General features: G+C 43.9%; 1 protein-coding gene across 4 annotated transcripts in view; it reads left to right on the top strand.

Annotated features, from left to right (window-relative positions):
- PSD3 (pleckstrin and Sec7 domain containing 3) overlaps positions 1-19,691 on the top strand; it is a 104,737-nt gene that overhangs the window by 2,780 nt on the left and 82,266 nt on the right. For 2 of the 4 annotated variants that reach the window (XM_090132139.1, XM_031607736.2), the window contains exons 1-2: positions 5,168-5,285; positions 7,980-8,088. In XM_090132139.1, the coding sequence (XP_089988265.1) occupies positions 5,253-5,285; positions 7,980-8,088 (142 nt within the window). In that variant the 5' untranslated portion in view covers positions 5,168-5,252. Of the gene's footprint in view, positions 1-3,081; positions 3,266-5,167; positions 5,286-7,979; positions 8,089-19,691 lie in introns of those variants that run through there. The other 2 variants (XM_090132142.1, XM_031607737.2) reach the window with 2 other exon arrangements.

The following is a 19,691-nucleotide window of genomic DNA, read 5'->3' as shown; positions in this document are numbered from 1 at the left end:
TTTCCAATCCTTTTCTTGTATTTGCACTGGGATGAGGCTGAGTGGTGGGGGTAGATATAGCATGTTTCTGTGGGGTGAAAAAAAAAGCTATTTCAGAGCAATGATAAGTGCCTGTCTGATGCTTTTAGCCTGGCCATACATGTCACATTCTCAGGAATTATACTGTTTGAAGTATGCTCTTGCAGTGTGTTTCCAGATGCTTTTTGTGACCATATCCCCTCTAGGTCAGAAGTTCCTCTCACTGTGACACCAGCTCCTGCAAGAGAACACGTGTTCCTGAGATGCTTTTGCATCTGGGTCTTCATGCTCTGTGTCACAGTGGCAGGAGAGATGGGTCATGGATGGACTTAAGTGCGGGGTGGAGTGGAGTTTATTCCAGGTGAGGGTAGGTTGCTATGGGGCTGTATCAGAGGAATTGTCTAGCCCTCGAAGCTTGAATTACTCCCGAATTGACTGTACTTCCTGGATGCTGTAAACAAACAAACCTGCTGGGGCAAGCTGTCCATCAGCAGAGCTCTGTGTTACCACCTCCACCAAGCACCTTGGACAGACTGCTGGAAAAGTGCAGTACTTGCCATGGCTTACTTTGCAAAACTATACTGGAGGAAGAGGTTTTCAATGCCACGAAGGGTAGGATTTGCCTAAGAAGACCAGACTGGAACAGGCTCTTGGGCCTGGGCTGTCAAAGCAGAAGCAAGCTGGTAGCAGTCACACTTTACCTGAGGACTTCACATTAAAGCCATGGCAATTTTTTTGACACCTGTAAAAGAACTGAACAAGAAGGTGCTGTCTTAAGTGAGCAGCGCAGTAATTTGGAGCTCTAAGAAAACAGCCTAAATGGCAGAGATTAAACAATGAAAACCTCCCTTTTTGGAGGAACAGTGAATGTGGTGTGCTCTCCCTTCTTAGCTTGAAGTGGCATAGTGGAAGAAGTGGCTTATCTCCAAATTGTACCCATTATTTTTTTTACAGCTGTTTTCAAACAGGAAGTGTCACTAATAACCGCGTCTTCTAGGCTGGGCAAAGGCCAAATGCAATGGCAAGATGCACTTAAGCCTGGAATATGGCTGTGTTTCAGCCTTAGCAGAAGAACCATTAACCAGGAAGGAACTTCTGTCAGAAGATGACAAATTCTACTCTTAGTGAGTTCTGGTTTTCATCAGCTTTCTTGTGCGTGAAGTGCCTGTGGCCTAATGAAAAAGAAAGATGAGACGTGTATCAGCTTCTCCACCAGTGGGACAGTTGTGCCAGCTGGCCCACTTTGTGCTGCTTGCGGGGAATGTGTAACCTTTGGTGTCTTATATCTTTCTGCCATGGCTGGAATGGCCTGGTGGCTTCTGGCCATCTGTGGGGTCACAGCTACCCAAGGGTGCCCGTGCTGGCACTCCCTGACTCATACTTTCTTAACAAGCACTCTGCTCTTGCAAAAACATCTTTTCAGTCTCGCAGCTGGAGGCTCACGTGCATTTCATTGGTGCGACCTCCAGCTTCTGCCTCGTTTCTGCAAGGGGAAGATGGATCAGCTCAAACTTTGGTCAGATTTCTGATCTGAGTAACTTCTGTTAAGTCTAATTAAGACTCTGAAAGAGCAGTGGAGGTGAATGCTGTAAAATAAATACATATATGTGATATGAAATAATCATGTAGAGTCAAAGAGCTTTGGCTATGTTAGAGGCAGATACATGCACATTTTTACGTGATCTGATGCTGCGTTGCAGCTTTACAGCTTGTCTTTGCTGCAGAGGAAATGCAGGTTTTTACACCTTTGCAAATGTAAATTCTTCCAGTAGCTCTTCTGAAGAACGGTTGGCTTTTTGTTATTTTTTTTTTCCCCACTATTGAGTTTCCTGAGCTTGAGGTGCAAAGAATATTTTAGTCACTCTGAGCTGTCTTAGACCAACCATGTTTGTGACACTGATTTGAGAAAGGAAGATGAGCTCTCTTGATAAACCCTCTTTCTTTACCTCCATCAATAAAGCAGAATTTTTTAGTTCAATGTAAGAGAAAATAGGTGCAGCACTTGAGTTCTGCTAGTTCTCAGGTCTTAGAGATGTTGCCTGGGTTTTGGAACAATATTAGTTGCTTGAAGATACAGATGTAACTTCTGGTAGCCTCATGAGGAGCCGTATTTTAGCTTCTGTAGGGCTGATATTAATGTGGGGCAGACTCTATCTAAACATTGTTCTGCCTCCTGAGATACCTAAATATCATGGAAGTGCAATACCTGCTGAACAGAAGCAGTCTGTCAGTTTGCTAAATATACTCAGAACAGATTGAAGAAAAAAAGTAAACACAAGATGTCTAGTATATGCACTGATGAATTCTCTGAATAAAAATGCTGGCTTTGTGCAGTTTTCCTTAAATCAGGCCTCTATCCTAATGCTGTCTGATATAACGAAGGAGAAACACTTGCCCTTGACTTCTGACTTTAGATCTTTTTGCTCTGTTTTCTAAGGAGATGGTTCTTTGTACAATGAGCAGCAGCATACCTCTCAGTGAGCTTGCTTTGACTTGAGCTGCGCACATACTGTAGAAATAATACGTAGATGTCCAGAGGTCCTTACAGCACGCATCAAAAATCACTGACTTGGCAAATGGAAAATGCTGAGTGACCTTTAAAGGTAAAGTGTAATCATAAAGACTTTAAATTAAAATGCTGTACACATTCACACAGTTACAGCTCAGACAGTGTCAGCCTTTGCATATTAAAAGGCATTTAATTCAGAATAGCAGCTGACTGCTTCCTTATGTCTTGAACCAAACAAGAAAGCAAGCATTTCTTTAAGGGGAGAAAGACTGATGTACAGGTGTAGAACAAGATTAACAGACTGAAAACAAAATCTACCTGCAGCTGTTTCATTCTACTGGTACAGAATGCATTTTTAGTTACCGTTTCCATGGCTTTTCTAAGAGGAGACTCTTGTGCCTAGTTTCTGAATTGAGCCTCTCATCAGACACTGAACTTTTGTGAAGTCTGCCTTTGAGAAGGGAGAACAGCCTTGATAGTATCTGCCCTCTCTTAGTTTTGCTTTCTTCAGACTGAACGCTTCCCAGGAGGCAGTTCCTGGTAAACAAATTCTGCCATGTCCTGAGCGCAATGAGAAGCCTGCAAAGCCCTGATTCCTTTCGGCACATTCCTGGGGTGAGGGCACAGGGTGTGTGCCTGGGAGAGCCTTGCAGTGGGGATGAGGGAGAAGAGCCACCTGCCTCAGTGCTGAGCCTAAGGCCTGCCTTGTACCGGGACATGATGAAGCCTGATAAGCAGGTGAGAGCGCTGGTTGATGATGGGCCCATGGTCAGCCCGGGAGCCTGTAGATAGTTGTGGACGTCAGCAGGTGCCTGGGAAGGGTTTGTCTTGGAGTTTCGCGAGGAGAATGTGATGGTCTCTACCTGTGTGGAGGATGTGTATCCCTTAAGTTTGTTTGCCCTCTTATTCTGCTCCTGTAGGCTTCTGGTTTCCGTGACGCTGCTTTGAAGGGAGCACTGTGGTTTGAGTACAAACTGTTTGAGGAACCATCTCCTTCTGCTTGGTTCAGTGCTGACTCCTAATACCTTCTTTTGATGTCTTCTGGCTGATGTATTCAAAGAGGTGGTGAATCACTTTTCATAGGCTTTTCCAGACCCCTTGTGAGTGCATGCATCTCTGCCATGAATTTCTCAGCCAGCTCTTTCCTTTAGTTGAAAAGCTGTACCTGACTTAGTCATCCCTTTGTATAATCCAAAATGCTGGAGAATGATTATATGGAGTGCCTTCACATTAGTCCTATTCTTTCTCCCAGACCTCCTGGCTCTTCACAGACCTCCCTGTAACTCCCCTGAGTCTTTGCTAATGTTGATATTGGCTGCTTCAGGTGAGATTAAGCCTCGCAGAATTTCTGCTCTTTTCAGTCTTAATCTATTTACTATTGCTTTAATTTAAAAGTTGCGAACACACGTATTAGCATGTGGGAGTGTGTGTGAGGAAAACAGAACATGGTGTACGAGGTCATACAAAAATAAAAACTACAAACCATCTCAGTAGTCTTTTTATGAGCACCAGTGTTCTCTCAGTTCCCTCTCTGCTGTCAGTGCATTGGCTTTCAGAAGCTAGCATGTTTATTTTAGCTCAAGCTTTCCCCATTTCATCCTGTTACTTTGGAAAGTGACTTAAGAAAAGCTCAACAGAAATAGGCTTTTCAGAACAATTAGCACAACCTGTCAGAAGCACTAAGGCTTGCTGAGTTCACACCCACACAGGAATTTTAAATGTGCTTAAAAACCAAGGGGTGACCATTAGTGTTGCCGGGTGGTTGGATGGTTTGTCCATGCTTGACTGTGGAGATCTGATCAGGGAATGGCAGGTTGATGTGGATACTGTTGGGAACTTGCTGAAGAAGGCAGCAAATGCATCAAAACCTGTCCATCATTCTTGCCTCTCTCTTATATATTTCTTTTTATTTGCAGTTCCTTTTTGAGTTACTGTGTTTCAGTGAATCTCTGAGGGAGATTCTTGGCTGTGGAAGAGAACATTGACACAGATATTTAAACTGCTCCTGAAAGCATAAGCTCATCAGGTTAGGGTATGCAATAGGCTGCTGAGAGGCATTTTGTATCTTGCCAGGGATACAGGATCACAGATCACAGGATAGTGAAGAAGTGAGGATTCTGGGATGAGAAGTGGTCTGTGTGTGCGGCTGTGAAGTCATCCACAGCTGCTGCTGGATGTACTTAATTCCCTTCAGCCTCACAGCAAAGAGGAAGGTGGTAATCTTTGGCAGGTGGAGCTCTGCATTTAAGTGAGTGCAGAACTGGGGCTACACGCCCATATTGAGCTGTAGCTGTAAACCCCTCATCCTAACTGCTCTGTTCCCTCTTGGACCTCCAGAAGAACTAGAATCAAGTAAGCCAAGAACTGGAATCACGTTTCTTTCTCTGAATGGGGTTTTGTTTTATTAATGTTTTATTAACAGACCTTGTAGGGAATCCTCTGAGGGAACTTTCACTTCTCTATCCTGGTGCAGTCCTTAATGAGAGTCCCCTTCCTCCTGAGGTATTTTTAATGTGACTGGTCTCCTGCTGTCTGTCTTACTCATGCTCCCTGAAGGATCGAGCTCATGCACTCCTCCCATTCTGATTTTTCCTAAGTGCTATGTTGTCAGGTCTCTTCTGTGAAGTCACTGTGGTCTGTCTCACAGCATCTGGCCTGGAGACAAATGCAGCCTCTTGAGCTCCCAACTGAGAACCATGACCCAATGGATTAGGCTTGATCAAGCATGAGCAAATATGCAGAAAGTACTGCTAGAGAGGTGGGTGAATGGACAGGGACTTGCTGCTCTTCTGCCTAGAGCTCAGTCTGGGTTGAAAAACAGTGTGTTTGAGGCTTATGAGAAGTGTATGTACAGCTGGGCTGATTCAGTGGGGTTAATGCTTTGAGTGAGTGTCAACTTCTGTGGCAGTGACAATCACCAAATGCATCAAAGGTGGTGGTTAAAGCCCTTTGAGGGAAGCAATTAAGAAGTGAGCTGACCTGGATGCAGATTTCTTTGCGCTTGAGCTGAAGGAGAAGGCTTAAGCAGGAGTTTTATATCCCTTCCAATCTTGCTTGCTTTTAATCCTTGCTAATGCAGCCTGGAAAGCTCCATGAACGTTTGCCCAACCCTTCTCTGAGCTCCTGGTTTCAGGGGCATTATGACTTCAGCAAGATTTAGCTGAGTGACAGAGTGAAGAAAGGAAAGGAGAGCTTATTTTTTTCTCTCGATTTTCTGCTTTAACTCTTCATTCTGTTGTCTCTGAGGAAGGAGTGCAGTAAAGCAATAGTCTTAAAACCAGCTCGTACCTCACAGCATTCTCATTCTCTCCCCCTTCTTTCTCTAATATCTCTTATTTAAATGAAATAACATAACCTTGTCATTAAGCCTGGGTTTGGAAGCTGTGAACTGCTTTAGGTTATCCCTTTCGGGTGCCAAGATGAAGGTATTGCAGACCCTGCTCGGGCATCTAACTGTGAAAGGTTGCCCTGTACACTGAAAAATCATTCACTTCTACTAGTTATTGGATAATGAAAAGAGCACAGTGAACCAAACTGTTCACAGTGCTCTTCACCATAAGGTATAGGCAAACAAAGGCCCTTGAAAAATGTGTTTGCTGGCAGGGAAGCTCAGAGCAGAAGATGTTTGTGAAGTTCTGAAGAGCAGTGCTGAGAGATGGAGATGATGTATTGCATAGATGCGTAGATCAGAAATTCCTGACTACCCAGGAAATGGACCATTCTGCCATTTTATTTTACCATTTAATTCATCTGTGAGTGGAATTTGGCATCTGCTAGAAATCTAACCACTGCATCCCTTAGCATCAGTCTGGGTACAGTAGGTCTTTGTCTGGCTCCATAAGCTGCTCCTGACCACGATATTTCCAACTAAGAGCTTTTTCCTGCATGCAGCTGTCCCTTTTCCAGTCCTTCCTGCCACAAATCCTGCAAATGAATGCTGGCCTGTGGAGACTTCTTCCATGCTTGTGTTATCATGCTCATGATACTATTCTTTATGCTAGAAAGTCCTTGTTCTGTTTGTGTGTGTGTGTGTGTGTGTGTGTTTTTCTCAAATTATTTGGCAGGCTAATGTTAGCAGGTATATCAGAGTAGCTATAAGAGTTGTAGTGGTAAATAGTTAGAATAGTGAATGAGTGATGAATACATCCAAAAAGGTCACAGATGATCTACTGCTTAGTTATTAAGCATGTGTGCTGGACCAAATTCTTCAGCACTGGCTCGAGGCAGAGAGGTGGGAGAGGTAATTGGGGGAAAAAAAAACAGGGAAGCCGGGCACTGTTCTAGGGCATGGAGCAAGATGGTTATTTGCCAATATGGTCTTGGAAGAAAATGCAACTCTTGGAGAGTTGGCCTCAAGGGAAAGTATAGATTTGTGATTTCATCTATTTCATCTGTTAAAGATCATGTGTTACTGTGAATTATGTGTATCCTGTATTTTGAATTTCTCTTTGTAGCTGACGCTTACCCTAAGGTATTTGATGGAAGTGCATAGAAGTTATTAATGTCCTGCAGGGCAGAATGTTCCATCTGCCTTTTTTTTTAAAAGTATTTTTGTAAGCGAAGTCCTTTGCCAGTATGAACCATGAAATGACTTGATATGCTGTAAGAACTGGCTGCTTCAGATATAGGATATGAATACAAAGATTGATGAAGAATTTATAGAATTAACAATTTATTTCATCTGTCACCTCAGAAACAAGAATTACAGGCTCTGTCTTGCCCCGCTATGTAGAAACTTAGTACTGATTGCAAACAGTATTTGCAGTACAGTGTATTCCTGGAGTGTGCCTTGGAGATTTAATCTGTCCTCACCTGTTCAGAACATTAAAATTAATGTTAATCATGCAGCCTTTCTTTCCTCTGAGAAACTGAACTTTACCATGTCAAATTGCTTCTTATTAGTAGGAAGTGGTGGGTGGATGCAAGCCTGTGTGACACCTGGGTGCTTGATCTGTCCATTTGTCCATCCCCCCAGATGCCTCCTTGTGAGGCAGGAGGACCACACTGAGCCCCCTCCTGGCTAAAGAAGCTGGTTTAACTTGTGTGGTGGGATAAAAAAAAAAAAAAAAAAAAAAGGTTGGGTTGTTGTCCTGATGTAAACAGTGGAGGTCAGGCGTAGGCTGCCTGGCAGAGACCCTCAGACATCTCTAACCACCTTTTTTACATGTCTCACTATCCTTTTACCCATTTCTGACTCTCCCTGTTGTAGCTCTTGCTCCTCCCTTTCACTGCCCTACTCTTTTCCCTCTGAAACAGCCTGTCCTGTTTATGGTTTTTCATGGGGGTTCTAGTTTCATAACATTCTTAGTTGAATTTATAGTTTCTGATACTATTGTCCAGGCACTTTAAACTTTACCTTACAACCCACCTGAATGAATCTCATGTTCCTGCTGCCATTTTTTTTTTTTTTCCACTGGAAGATAAATAAGCTTTGTTTATTTTGACTCTGCAGGCAGAAGCACTTGTGTGGGATAATGATATATCAGCTCATGCCCAGTCTGTTGCCAAGGCCAAATATGAATTTTTGTTTGGCTTGGAGGAAGAGAAACCTTCAGAAGTGGGTAAGTGCTATTTTATCCCTAATGTGTGCAAAAATAGCCTGAAGACCCTTGGGAAGGAATTTGCAGAAGCTGCTCCTGATAGCTGTACAAGGACTCACTTGCTGTGCCATGCTGCCCTTCACCAGAACACAGTGTAAGTGCCAGATCAAAAGAGCCCAGTGTTTTGGCCACGGCAAATTACAGCAGTTCTCTGTCCTAAGCCCCTGCCTTTCTCTTTGCTCACCTGGGCAACCTCGACGTGATGGTGGGGACTCACGTGCCAATCACACACAAGCGGTGGGGTGGTGGATGGAGCCTGGCACTTCTATACAGTGGAGTCATCTCAGCTATGCATCTGCACTCCACATGCCAAAACACAGCTCTGCCTGGCAGTTCTTCCAGGAATTCCCTGTATGAGCTGCATGCTGCTGTTCTGACAGCCAGAGGTAGATAAGATTTTAATTTAGATACTCTATGTATACTTGAACTGCTCCCTCCACTGTGTTCAGTAATTATATTCCAGATGCAATATCTACTGTTACGCCTAAGGATCAGTCTTGTTTCTGTGCTGTTCTTTCAAACAGAGGGGTGTATCCTTCCTTTCCCCAACCCAAGCTGAGATTAAAAAAAAGAAGTTGTTACTGCATCTGTTTGGTTTTTTTTTTTTGCTTCATTTTAATTACCACCAATCCCTGCCGTCTTTGCAAAAGTATTTCCTTAGGCTGTTCTCTTTGCACCTTGATCCCTTCTAATTGTAAACTTCCTGGAATGTCACTTTTAATTAAAGATGATTCTCTTCCTACCGGGGAAGGGCAGCACAGAAACAAGCTGTGAGTTCCCCTACTTTAGTCAGGGGACAAAAAAAAAAAAAAGAAAAAGTGTCAATGAAGTTTGGAAAGTGACTAGTATGTTTCTCCTGGATTTTCTAAAGATAGGTCTTCCACATGGGAAATCCTAATTGCAGAGTAGTGGGAAACAGAAAACCAAGCAGATGTCTTCATTTAGGAATTTTAAAAACTTTTACAAATTGCTACAAAAAGGTATATCACATTATTACATGAATCACAGTGACCTCATTTCTTGTTTGGTAATAGACAATGTGAGAGTACTGTCAGCAGGCATTAGTACAATTCTGGAGACTGGCATTAGATGAAATATGCTGTGTCTAATAAATCCAAGTGAATCTATTATTGTTACTAGCCAAAACAATTAGCAAGCATGATAGGCATTCAGAGTCATTTGAGTACTTAGCAATAAAAGAAAGGGTGGCAAAGTATCGGCCAGAAGTATGGGCTTATGTATGTTCTTCACCATAATTTTGCTGTGTTGCTTCTTGCCTTGTATCTAAAGTGCCTTCTGTACCTTTATTAATTAGAAACTATTATTAGGGGTTAACAATTAATGAAAAGGGAATGGCTGCGATGGAGAATGTGCAAATAATTTAACAGTGGTTAACATCTAACATCTGTGAATCGTACTCAAAAACTGCTATACAAGTGCTTTTTCTATACCATTATGCCTAGAGAACGAATGACTGTATTTAAATACCACACAGTCTCAGAAAGGGTCCCTTACTTTGCAATAAGGTGTTTCTTCTGCCAGAAAGGCAGAAGCTGAACTCCATATGAGACCTTAAGGAGTCTCCTTGCCCTGTGTTCCAGCTGCCTAGACTTGGTGTTTGTCCAGGCAGGGATCTGCAATCCTCAGTTTGTCCCTTGGGTAGTGAAAGAGTTTACTAAGCCATACGCCTTCTGTTGTGAATTTTCCCCAGCTGGGTTGAGGATATGTGCTCTCCCTGAGGCTGCTATTCCTCCTGCCCAAAACTCAGATTCCCTACTATGTGGTAATATGCCTACCCAGACCTATTTCTTGCTGTCACAGGCAAATGTGGCCTCCTCCTTCTGGAAGATGCTTGACAAAAACAGATACACAAAGATGGCGCTGCCCCTTCTACTTGTTTTCTTTAAAGCAGTGAACTTTAGTTTGTTCTTCACTGCAGATTAATGAGTGTGGAGCTGACTGAGTGCAGTAGTACAAAGTCAGGGCCTTGTGCACCGAAGCCCAGCTGTCTTTGATTCAATACATATTACATATGCTGTGGTAGAACTGCAAGGGATGGAAACTGTTTCAGTGGAAGCAGCCATGTTTGGAAGTCTCTCTGTGGAGTTGGGGCAACAGGCTGAATATCCAAACCAACTTGCTACTTTCTATAGTTGCTTTTAAAAGAAAGATGTCATGCTTTTCACGTGTCAGAGCTTGTAGGATTTCAAGTGAGTGAGTGACAGGGATAGTGGCCAGGAGTAGCACTCCTGTTTAAACTTAATCAGGAGAACAGCTTGTCACTGTGAGCAGTAAAGCTGAACTTTCTTTTATCTAATTCAAAGAGGTTTCACCCATGCCTTGGCTGGCCTCAGAAAACAAGAACACAATACATAAGCTGCTGAACAGCTTAATTAGTTATGCCTCCCAATTTGTCCTTTCTCTCAAAAACAGCCTTATTTCTGAGACCCTGTTGGATGCTGTTGAGAATCTATTTTTTTTAATTGGGTAGTGAAATGCTTGTATGGATAAGACACTTTACAAAGAGGGGAGAATGACTGGGGGAAAGCGTAGCAAGCACTTCTGTTTGCATAGGTCTCACTCTGGAGACAGCAGACATGGTTAACAAGCTTGTGGTCATTTTCACAGAGGAGAGGAGAAAAGAATCCAGTTAGATGCATGTAGAAGAAATGCTTAATTGCTGTATTCAATTGAGCATGCTAATAAAGCTGCCACATTACAAACACTTCCTCATTTCTTTCTTTAGTACCCTCAGTCTGCTTTTATCTGGGAGCTTTCTAATCTCTGCTAATCTGTACGCAGGCTCTCTGTCTTCAGTGTGTGACTTCTGTTTGGCTGCTTTTCCTTCTTGTCCATTGCTGGTCCTCCTGGAGGGAAGTGGATAGATGTATCCACACAGAAGCAGGTTCAGGACCCCAGTACCCTTGTCTCATCCAGTCGGGATGAGGGAACATGAGGTTTTCCTGCAGAGCCCTGCTCATGGACTCTGTGGCCACGTGCCCCTGCGCTGCCTCACCATACTCGTCAGCAGTGCCTCAGCCTCCTGCCTCCAGCAAAAGAAAATATTTTCTAACGTCTGTACTTGGCGAGAGTGCACAAAACGTCTTCTCAGCTTCGCTAACATAAAGGGCGCTTGTTGTTTAGGTCTGAAAGCATATCGTCCTTGGATCTGGCCATGCAAACAGTGGTCTCTGTTGAACAGCTCTATCTCTTAGGCCTTGGTAGGCTGCAGAGTATTGATTTTTCTGACTTAGCACTTCATACATCTAAATGCCAAAAAAAAGTGTCTTGACAAAATGACAGTCCTAAAACGTGAGTCCCCTCTTTTGGAGGGAACCCTACGAAATGACAAAGAAATATGTAATCCAAGAAGTTCCTAATGCCTATGAGGAGAGAAATCCAAGAAAATATCGTCGTAAAATTCATGAAGTCTTTTCTCTGATACTTCGAGGAGGGGAAGCTGTTAGTCCTCCTCTGTAATAGAAAGCTTAATCCCCTTTTTCACACACACACAAAAAGCCCTGTACAAGTAGTCCTGTGGTTGCTATGCAAATCTGGTCTTTCCCAACAGCTGCTGGGAAAAGCTTGGTTTTGAATTCCTGGTGAAACGAATAGCTTTTTGGAAAGCCTGTCACTCACTGTTTTGTGTACAGTGAGGTGTCATGAGGCAACTGAGCTCATTGTAACAGCTTGCTTCTGCCAAAAGAGATGGTTCCAGCCACACGCAGCTGTGCATTGCCTCATACTAACTCTTCTGCTCTTTTGATTTCTTAGCAAGCTTAATCCAGCAAAAACTTAGTAAGAAAAGGTCTAACAAAAGGCATAGTTTCTCCTGGCAGTGTGTGCTGAATCACCTCTGCAAGCGGTCAAACAGTGCCAGAGCTGGCACGCAAAAGAGAATGAAATACATACCTTAACCCATGAGACAATATTTGTATTGAATGTGAATCATGGAGATGAGTGCATTTGCTGTAGATTTCTTTGACTTGTTTCAAGAGCTAAGGAAGAGCAAGGTGTTGTTTCTTTGCACATCCTTTTTGTGGTCCTAGATTGCTGATTTAAGCAGCCTTAAGAAAGTTATACCTGTAACTTGCAGTAAAATAAATATCACTAACTTTGTAAGTTGTTCTTTGCTCTTCTGCCTTGCTTTCTTTGTCTTCATCATTTCTAGTCATGTGTGTCCATCTCTGCTACATCCTCCCATCACTGCACAAATGTGGCACCTTCCTGACCCTAACTTTCAAAACTTCCCTTAGGTCAGACATGTTGAACCATTCTCATACTTGGTGGATGGCTAACTGTAGGCTTCCTCAGCATTTTAACCACATCACTTTCCATTTCAGTACCCCACCCTCTGTCATTTTTTTTCTTTCTCACTCTTTCCACCTCCAAGCAGCATTGACAGTCTGTACTCCACAATATGGTGTTTTCGTCTGCAGCTTTTCTTTCCTGAAAAGGTGCAAAAGGGCATTCTGTGAGGACTGAAGGGCTGCCAGATTTGTAAGTCCATTTTGCAGAGACAGAGCCCCTGAAGATACATTTGTATGTTTGAGATCCACTCCACAATATTTAGCAGGGATGCACTTTAAGATTGAAATCTGAAAAGCTAAAATGTGGTGCTCACACACTCAGTGGAAATTCAGTGTTATGTGCACTTGGATCTGTAAGCTAACTTACTGTTGTTTCTAGGGTCCCACCATTGTTTGTGACATGCTGAAGACTGGCAAGAGTTTTTAAATGGTAGTGTGCATTAGTACTTTTTCCTGTGGCTGTCCCTGATGTTTGCTGTCTCTCCTGGGCACTGAGACATGTGAAGCCCAGTGCTCTGCAGGAGGAAATTGCACGTCTTCTGACCTGCACTTTAAAGCTGGGTAGTTCAAGTTATCATAACCTACAGCTGCAGGGAGGAGATTGCCACATCCTTGACTCAGTAAACAACAAAGCTGTTTGAAGGGCAGGGGTTTAGTAGGAATTATAGTTAAAACTTGGGCTGTTTGTTTATTGATTTTAAAAGCACAGAATTAAACACTCAGTGGCTAGGAAATGCCAGATGGAGGCAGTAATTACCTCCTCTTTTGCTGGCTGTGCGTGATAGTTGGGGGCTGGTGTTGCCAGCTGCCCTTGGTGCTGGCTGGTCTCCTTCAGGCATTGTATGTGGTGCGGGCAGAGCACAGCAGCAGCTGAGTAGAAACGTTTTTCTGGCATGATGGAGCCCTGCTCATGAGCACAAAAGGAGGGTCTCCTCTGGCTGATGTGATGTCATACATGGGCACAGCGGGGCACAGCTGCACTGTTGCTTGTCCTTGCCCTGGGCACCTCTCAGCCCCATCACTATCTGAGGTGGATGAGGGAGGCAGCACACAGACACAAGCCCTCCAACAGGTTGTTGTCATGATTCATCTCTAAAGGCTTCTGGAGGAGTAGCAGCGTGTTGTCCTGCTCCTCGGGGAGTCTTGATAATGAACATGCAGATTATAATTACATGGATAGATGGAGTTCTGGTGTGGTATCATGCTGCAAAAGCATAACATGGTACAACAAATATTTTTCCTACTCACCATCTGACACAGAGCAGCTTCTGCTCTGGAACCCTGTGTTGTTTATTTAACACTGCTCAGCTTCCTGAGGAAGGGAATCTCATTCACCATGCCAGTTCCTGAAGAATTCCATGCAGTGTCCAACCACACCTTCAGCAGCAAGGGCTGGGAGACATATACATCCCTCCATGCCCTATTTTTATTTTAACTGTGTAACTTGACATCCAGCTCCTGGGATGCATTGATGACTGTGTAGGATGCCTTCTTTTAGCCTGGTTTATTGATCCTGAATCTCAAGATGCAACAAAAGGCATCCTTTCCTGTGGGTGTGTCTGGTTTCCTCAGTGGCTGCTGCGAGGATCAAGAGTTTCTCATATTTGTGACGAGCTGTATGAGTTACTTTTTTTTTTTTTTTTTTTTTTTTTTTAAGACATTGTTGCTACCTTGAAATCTAGAGAGGTTTTTCTGTATTTCTGTTTTGGGGATTTTTTGCTGCTTTTTTTAAAGATTTGTTAAAAACACAGTATTTTAAATACTTAAATACAAGTGCTTCTCCCTTGGTAAACTCTGTGAATGTCAAAGCAGGTATGGGTTGTCACTGCTCCAGAAGACTGATCTGTCGGCTGGAGGTTCTTAGGGAGTTTTTAAAATAATTCTTGATATCATTACATTTGTCTGAACCTAGGAAATCATCTGTTAGGAGCTTCCTTTCTGCAGTGGACAATTAGTAAAGTTTGGATTCTTTTTGGATTTGCCGTTTGAATTTGGGCGGCAGTGTTTATGTTTTCCAGCTTTTTAAACCCCAAAGTTGATGTTCTTACAGTCATTGTGGGGGATAGAGTATTAAAGAAGAAAAATACATTGTATTTAGTTAGACTTACCCATGTCACAATAGAAGCTCATTTTTTTCTTTTGTATTCCCTCCCATTCACTCTCATGCTAGCAACTGTTTCACTCTACACTTTTGCTTTCCAGGGTAATGACTCTGGGGACTGAGCTATCTCACTGACCATCTGCAGCCCATGCAGCAATTTGTAGCGTATAATCCCTCCCACTAAGCTCTCCCAGCACGTGCTGTGTGTTAGTTTTGGACTGGGTCCTGTTCTGAGCTCAGTGTGGGCCTGCAGTCTGCTGTGGCAAGGTGCCACATCCTTCCTGCAGCCTGGGGAACAACGAGGTGCCCAGTGGAGAACTTGTAGTTCAGTGCAGTTTGAGTTACACCAGAAACTTTCAAACCCCATTTACTGCTAGGGAAAAAAAAAAAAAAAAAAAAAAAAAAACAACAACAATAAAATCTGCGAAAGAAATTAATAACATGCTGTTCTGGTCATTGCTTTCTTAATTGACAGTGTTTCAGTGTGCAGCCTGGAAGCCCTTCTTGGTCTCCTTTTCGCAAGTGTGATGACTTGTGTCACATGGCAGGCTGCAGGAGCTGGAGCACTGCTTGCAGCTGGAGAGGCTCTTGGTATCAGTATCTGATGAGTGAGCAGATGTCCCATAGCAGACTGAACGTTCACCTCCTGCAGCCTCTTGTGGCCAAAACTAGAATTTAGGGAACAGAGAACTACACAGAGCAATACTTCTCTGGTAAGGTCTTCTAATGTTGTGTGGGCCAGGTGCTTCCTGAGCAGCATGGGGTAACTTGGTGGATGGAGTCCTGCCCTGTGTTGGTCAGTTCAACTGTGGAATCAGTTTGGGCTGTTGGCCACCACGGGGTCTGTGTTTCTGGGGCTTGTCAGTAACGCTCCCTGATTCTCTTTTCTTTGGGGTGAGGGATCCCAGGCAGCATGATTGCTTCTTTTGCTTAGGCCCTTCTGGTTCCCCTCCACATTCCTGGGTGTTTGCCAAAGTGAGAGTGGAGAAAGCAGCGGCGTTTAACCTGCACCTATTTTATAGGCCCTATTCCTCTCTCTGCTTCAGTCAGCTTCCATATTTCCACCATGCTGTGTTTTGCACTGTGCTGCTGGGCAGGTGGAGACCTGGCTTCAGCTTTACCTGGGTAAGCACAGGTAGGTCCAAAAGCCCAGAGCGGCTGCAGGCTGCCTGGTACGTGGATGCCTGCAGTCTGATCAGAAAAGCTCAGTGCTCTCATTATGTAAATCCCTTGGCTTTGGCTAGCAGAGGACTATCAGGGCATGGAGAATGACATCATTTGGAAAAAGAGCTGCTGACAGCGATGGAGAAGCATCCCTACTCTTCCATAGGCAGGGGCTGCTCCAGCTCAGTCTGCAGGTGCTGCCCTGTAGATCTGGATAGTTCTAGGTACTAATGAAGGGCAGGATGCAGTAGGCAATCTGCATGTCTCCTCCACCCGCTCTGTATGGGTGCAAACAGTGATAGTGCTGCAATGGCTGTGATCTGTTCATTCAACTTTGTCACCCAGAGATCATTTCCTTGTAACATACACATTGTTTATACTGCCCTGATTTGGCTTTTACAAAGAAAGGCAGCAAATTTCTGCAGCAGAAAGAGGTCACTGCTGTGATTCTGCATGCAGCTTCACCCACGCGTTGCTAGTGATCAGTGCTTAGAGCTGCAGAGAAATAGGATGCAAGATGACTGCACTGTTGTGTGAAACCTTCAGTTCAGTAATGCTGAAATGCTGTCAGGCACCTTCTGCTCTAAAGCAACACTCTCAGGATCACCATTCTGCCCCTTTATTCCTCCGTGAACACTACCAGAGCAAGTGACAGTTAAGCACAAACATCTCCCTGGCAGATAGTCAGGCAGCCTTCACTGGAGGAGATCTTTTTCCCTCTGCAAGCTGCCAAGGTGGACTCCTTAGCTCCGGCGATAGACTGAATGAGACTGCAGTTCCCCCATCAGTTTCATAATACTCAGAAAGCTTCCATTTACATCATTGTGTGCAGTGCAGGGCAGCAGCTGCCAGGAAATTTGAAACTATTTTGATTCCAGTTGACTAGAACAGCAGCAATTGAATAAGCTGGTATCGCTATAGATAAACTGATGATCTGTGCATTTTATTTCTCTGACCAATGGGTAACTGCTGGAGCTACAGTAATCTCTGTGAGTAAGGAGACTGTTCAAGCAAATATATCTGATTTCTCTTCCTAGCTAATATATATATATTTATACATATATAAATTCTGTATATAGAGAGACACTCACACCATTCTTTTGTAAAATGTACCTGTGAACAGAATGTCTGTCTATGCTTGTAACTTGTATTTTTCTTCCTAGAATTTCCTTCTATTATGCTGTAGACAAGTTCAATTGAATTGGAGTGGTTATTTATCTATGAAATATCATATCTATGCCTGATGTAAGTCATGAATTCTTTCAGTCTCTAGTCATCAGAAAGGCTGCCAGTTGCTGTTAGATTATATTCGCCCGGTCTCCGTTTTCTAGCCACTCATCCCCATGCTATTTTAGCCTTTTCTCTCATTGTAATTTTGCTTTGTTGAAAGAAGCTGCTTTCAATGCAAAGTAGAAATTGGTGTTACCTGAGAATGTGTGTCCTTTCATTGTTTGTTTGGTGGTGGGTGTTTTTTTTCCCTGCTCATCTTCAGTGCGGTCCTTAAATTTTGTTGTTGCTTTTCTAGCCTTGTTTGTAATGCAGTCATATTGGGGGATGGGGTTAGACAGGATATGCCAGTAGCTGCGGCAAGACATGATGCTGTGGTGGTGGATGGGAATAAGGGAGGAGTTTCCCTTAAAGTGCTCAGCCTGCTCCAGACACTGGCACCTGAAGAGATGTGCTGAGCAGTGGGAAGGGTTTTGCCTCTTGCAGGTGCAGGTGATGCTGGTGTCTACATGGAGCAGAGACTGCAGCAGTGCTGTGTGTGGCTCTACCTGATGCAGTGGGGACAGGCTGTTGCTTTATATGCCGCATATGAACTTTTTCCATTCATCTCTGAGTGAGATAATGTTTCTTCAGGATGCTGTGAAAGCAAGAATCCTGTTTGTTTGTGGTCACACTGCAATTGCAGAAGTCCTGCCAGAGCTTTGCTGCTGTAGACATCACTGTAGAAAATGCCTTAATTTTATACTGTGGAATTGCTTCCCTCTTGCCCACATGAAACACTTGCAAGCTTGTGTGTTCATCAGAGAGGTGTGCTGTGCTCCTTCCCCATGTGTCTCCATGTGCCTGCATACACACCTGCCTGTTCTACGTGCCTGGCTTTTCCTGAGTGTACTGAGCTTGCTTGAGGGTAATGTTTGATTGGGAGTAGCTTATGGAAAACATTTTGGAGGAGAAGCAAACCAGAAACTTTCTTGGGACTGTTTTCTGCTGTGTGCAGCGGCCACCAGCGATAGAAGAGGCATGCAGCAATGCGTTCAGCATTCAGCGCTAGAAATAAGGCCACTTCTGTTTCCCTCAGCTCGGTTCAGAAGCTAAGATAACAATTAGCAGACACGAGTCTGGCTGCTTGGCATGAACTGTATGTGAGGCCTTGTTGGAAATTGGCCTTCAACACGCATTGGCTGTGTCTCAGCTCCATGGAGGTCTGGGGGGGGTGATGTTCCGGGCTCATTTCAACTGTGGGGAGCCTTTTGCTGGCTTGAGGTTGAGCTAGTGCTGGTGCAGGTGTGAAAGCTCTGCAACCACACAGCATTGTTCTTGTTCATGAGTCCTGGCAGAAGTGTGTCCAAATGATGACCTGGTGCTGGTGCCATAAAACAGGCAGGGAATGCATCCCCTGTGTGATTGTGCAGCTGAAATTGTGTGCAATGGGTGTTGTTTATCTGGAGCTCCCAGAAAAGGCACTACATCTGGGCAGGAGACATCGCTATCTTGTAACTCCTCCAGTGCATGCCCAACTGTGAGCTGAAAACCCTATGATGAAGCCAGACTAGCAGTGTGGTGTGGACAAAGCTCTGCACTTCACAGCCATGTGGGATCTTACTGTTTGGTCTGAGGCTGCATGAATCTTGTAGCAGAGGAGATCCTTACTTGGCCCAGACACTGTCCTCAGTGGCAGCAGAGTCATCTTGATGAAATCTGACCACTGAAGTTTTATTCTGGAGTGAATAAATCAAGAGTGCAGAGATAGATACCAGAGAACCTACAGGGAAAGAAACTGTGTCTTGGCACAGTCTGAGTCTGTCAGTTTGATCCAGTGTATGCTCACCTCATGCGCAGTATTAACCCTGTGGTTAGAGCTACTGTCTTGTTAGCTGCCAGGTATGGGCTGCTGCTTCTTGTCTTATCGATGTATCTACCACTGGCAGATACATAGCCACAGTTGTGTGATGCTGAACTCACATTAAATTATCCTCCCTCTTACCTTGAACTCAGCCTATCATTAAACAGATACATGAGTTTCTACTCAGCAGTGGCTTGTGGCCAGGTTGGAGTGGCAGCAGCCATGTGTTTGTAGATCAGCACCCAGAGATACACCTCAGGCAGGGCAAAGCATCCAAATGCAAGTGGATATCTGGTTTCAGAGATCTCCCTCGTAATGTTTTTCAGAGTAGTTTTGGATCTAGTCTGCTCGTTGTTTGGTTTAAAGCAATTTACACTTCAGGCCAGGCCTTTCTTTAAGTTTACAGTGAAACACAGCTGCAGCTGCTTTTTCTGAAAGCTTGTCTCCTCCTTGGACCGTGGTATCAGGTGGCCAGATAGGCGTCAGTGTGCCATCCATGCTGATTCATCCACGCTCTAAGAACAACTGGGTCTGTGTTACCCAAGAACAATAGGGGCCACTGGGTGCTCGGCTCCTTTGAAAATGCCATTTGTTTTCTCTCCCTCTTTGTTTACTACATTGGTTTGAGAAGCAGCATGAGGAGGGAGTGCTAGCAGGCTTTTTGTGAAGCAGTGAATTTACTTTTTCAAAGAGAAAATGGGAGCTACTTGGTATGCATGCATTTCTGCAACATGACTTCAGTTGCCTGAGTTGTTCAAGCAGGAGGGTAGTACTGGCAGAAAGTTGAATTACCATGTCATTTACATAATTGGTTTTGTAGTATTTACTATGAGGTGTGGCTCGTTACCTTCCTTATTTTTCATCTTAATAAGTGAAAATTACCTAGAAGTAATTTTTAAGTAAAACTGATGTGTATGAC

Source organism: Phasianus colchicus, chromosome Z, assembly GCF_987193195.1.
Source record: "Phasianus colchicus chromosome Z, bPhaCol1.hap1.1, whole genome shotgun sequence".
In the NCBI taxonomy this organism is placed as follows: domain Eukaryota; kingdom Metazoa; phylum Chordata; class Aves; order Galliformes; family Phasianidae; genus Phasianus; species Phasianus colchicus.
This window is presented reverse-complemented; position numbering and strand designations above follow the sequence as displayed.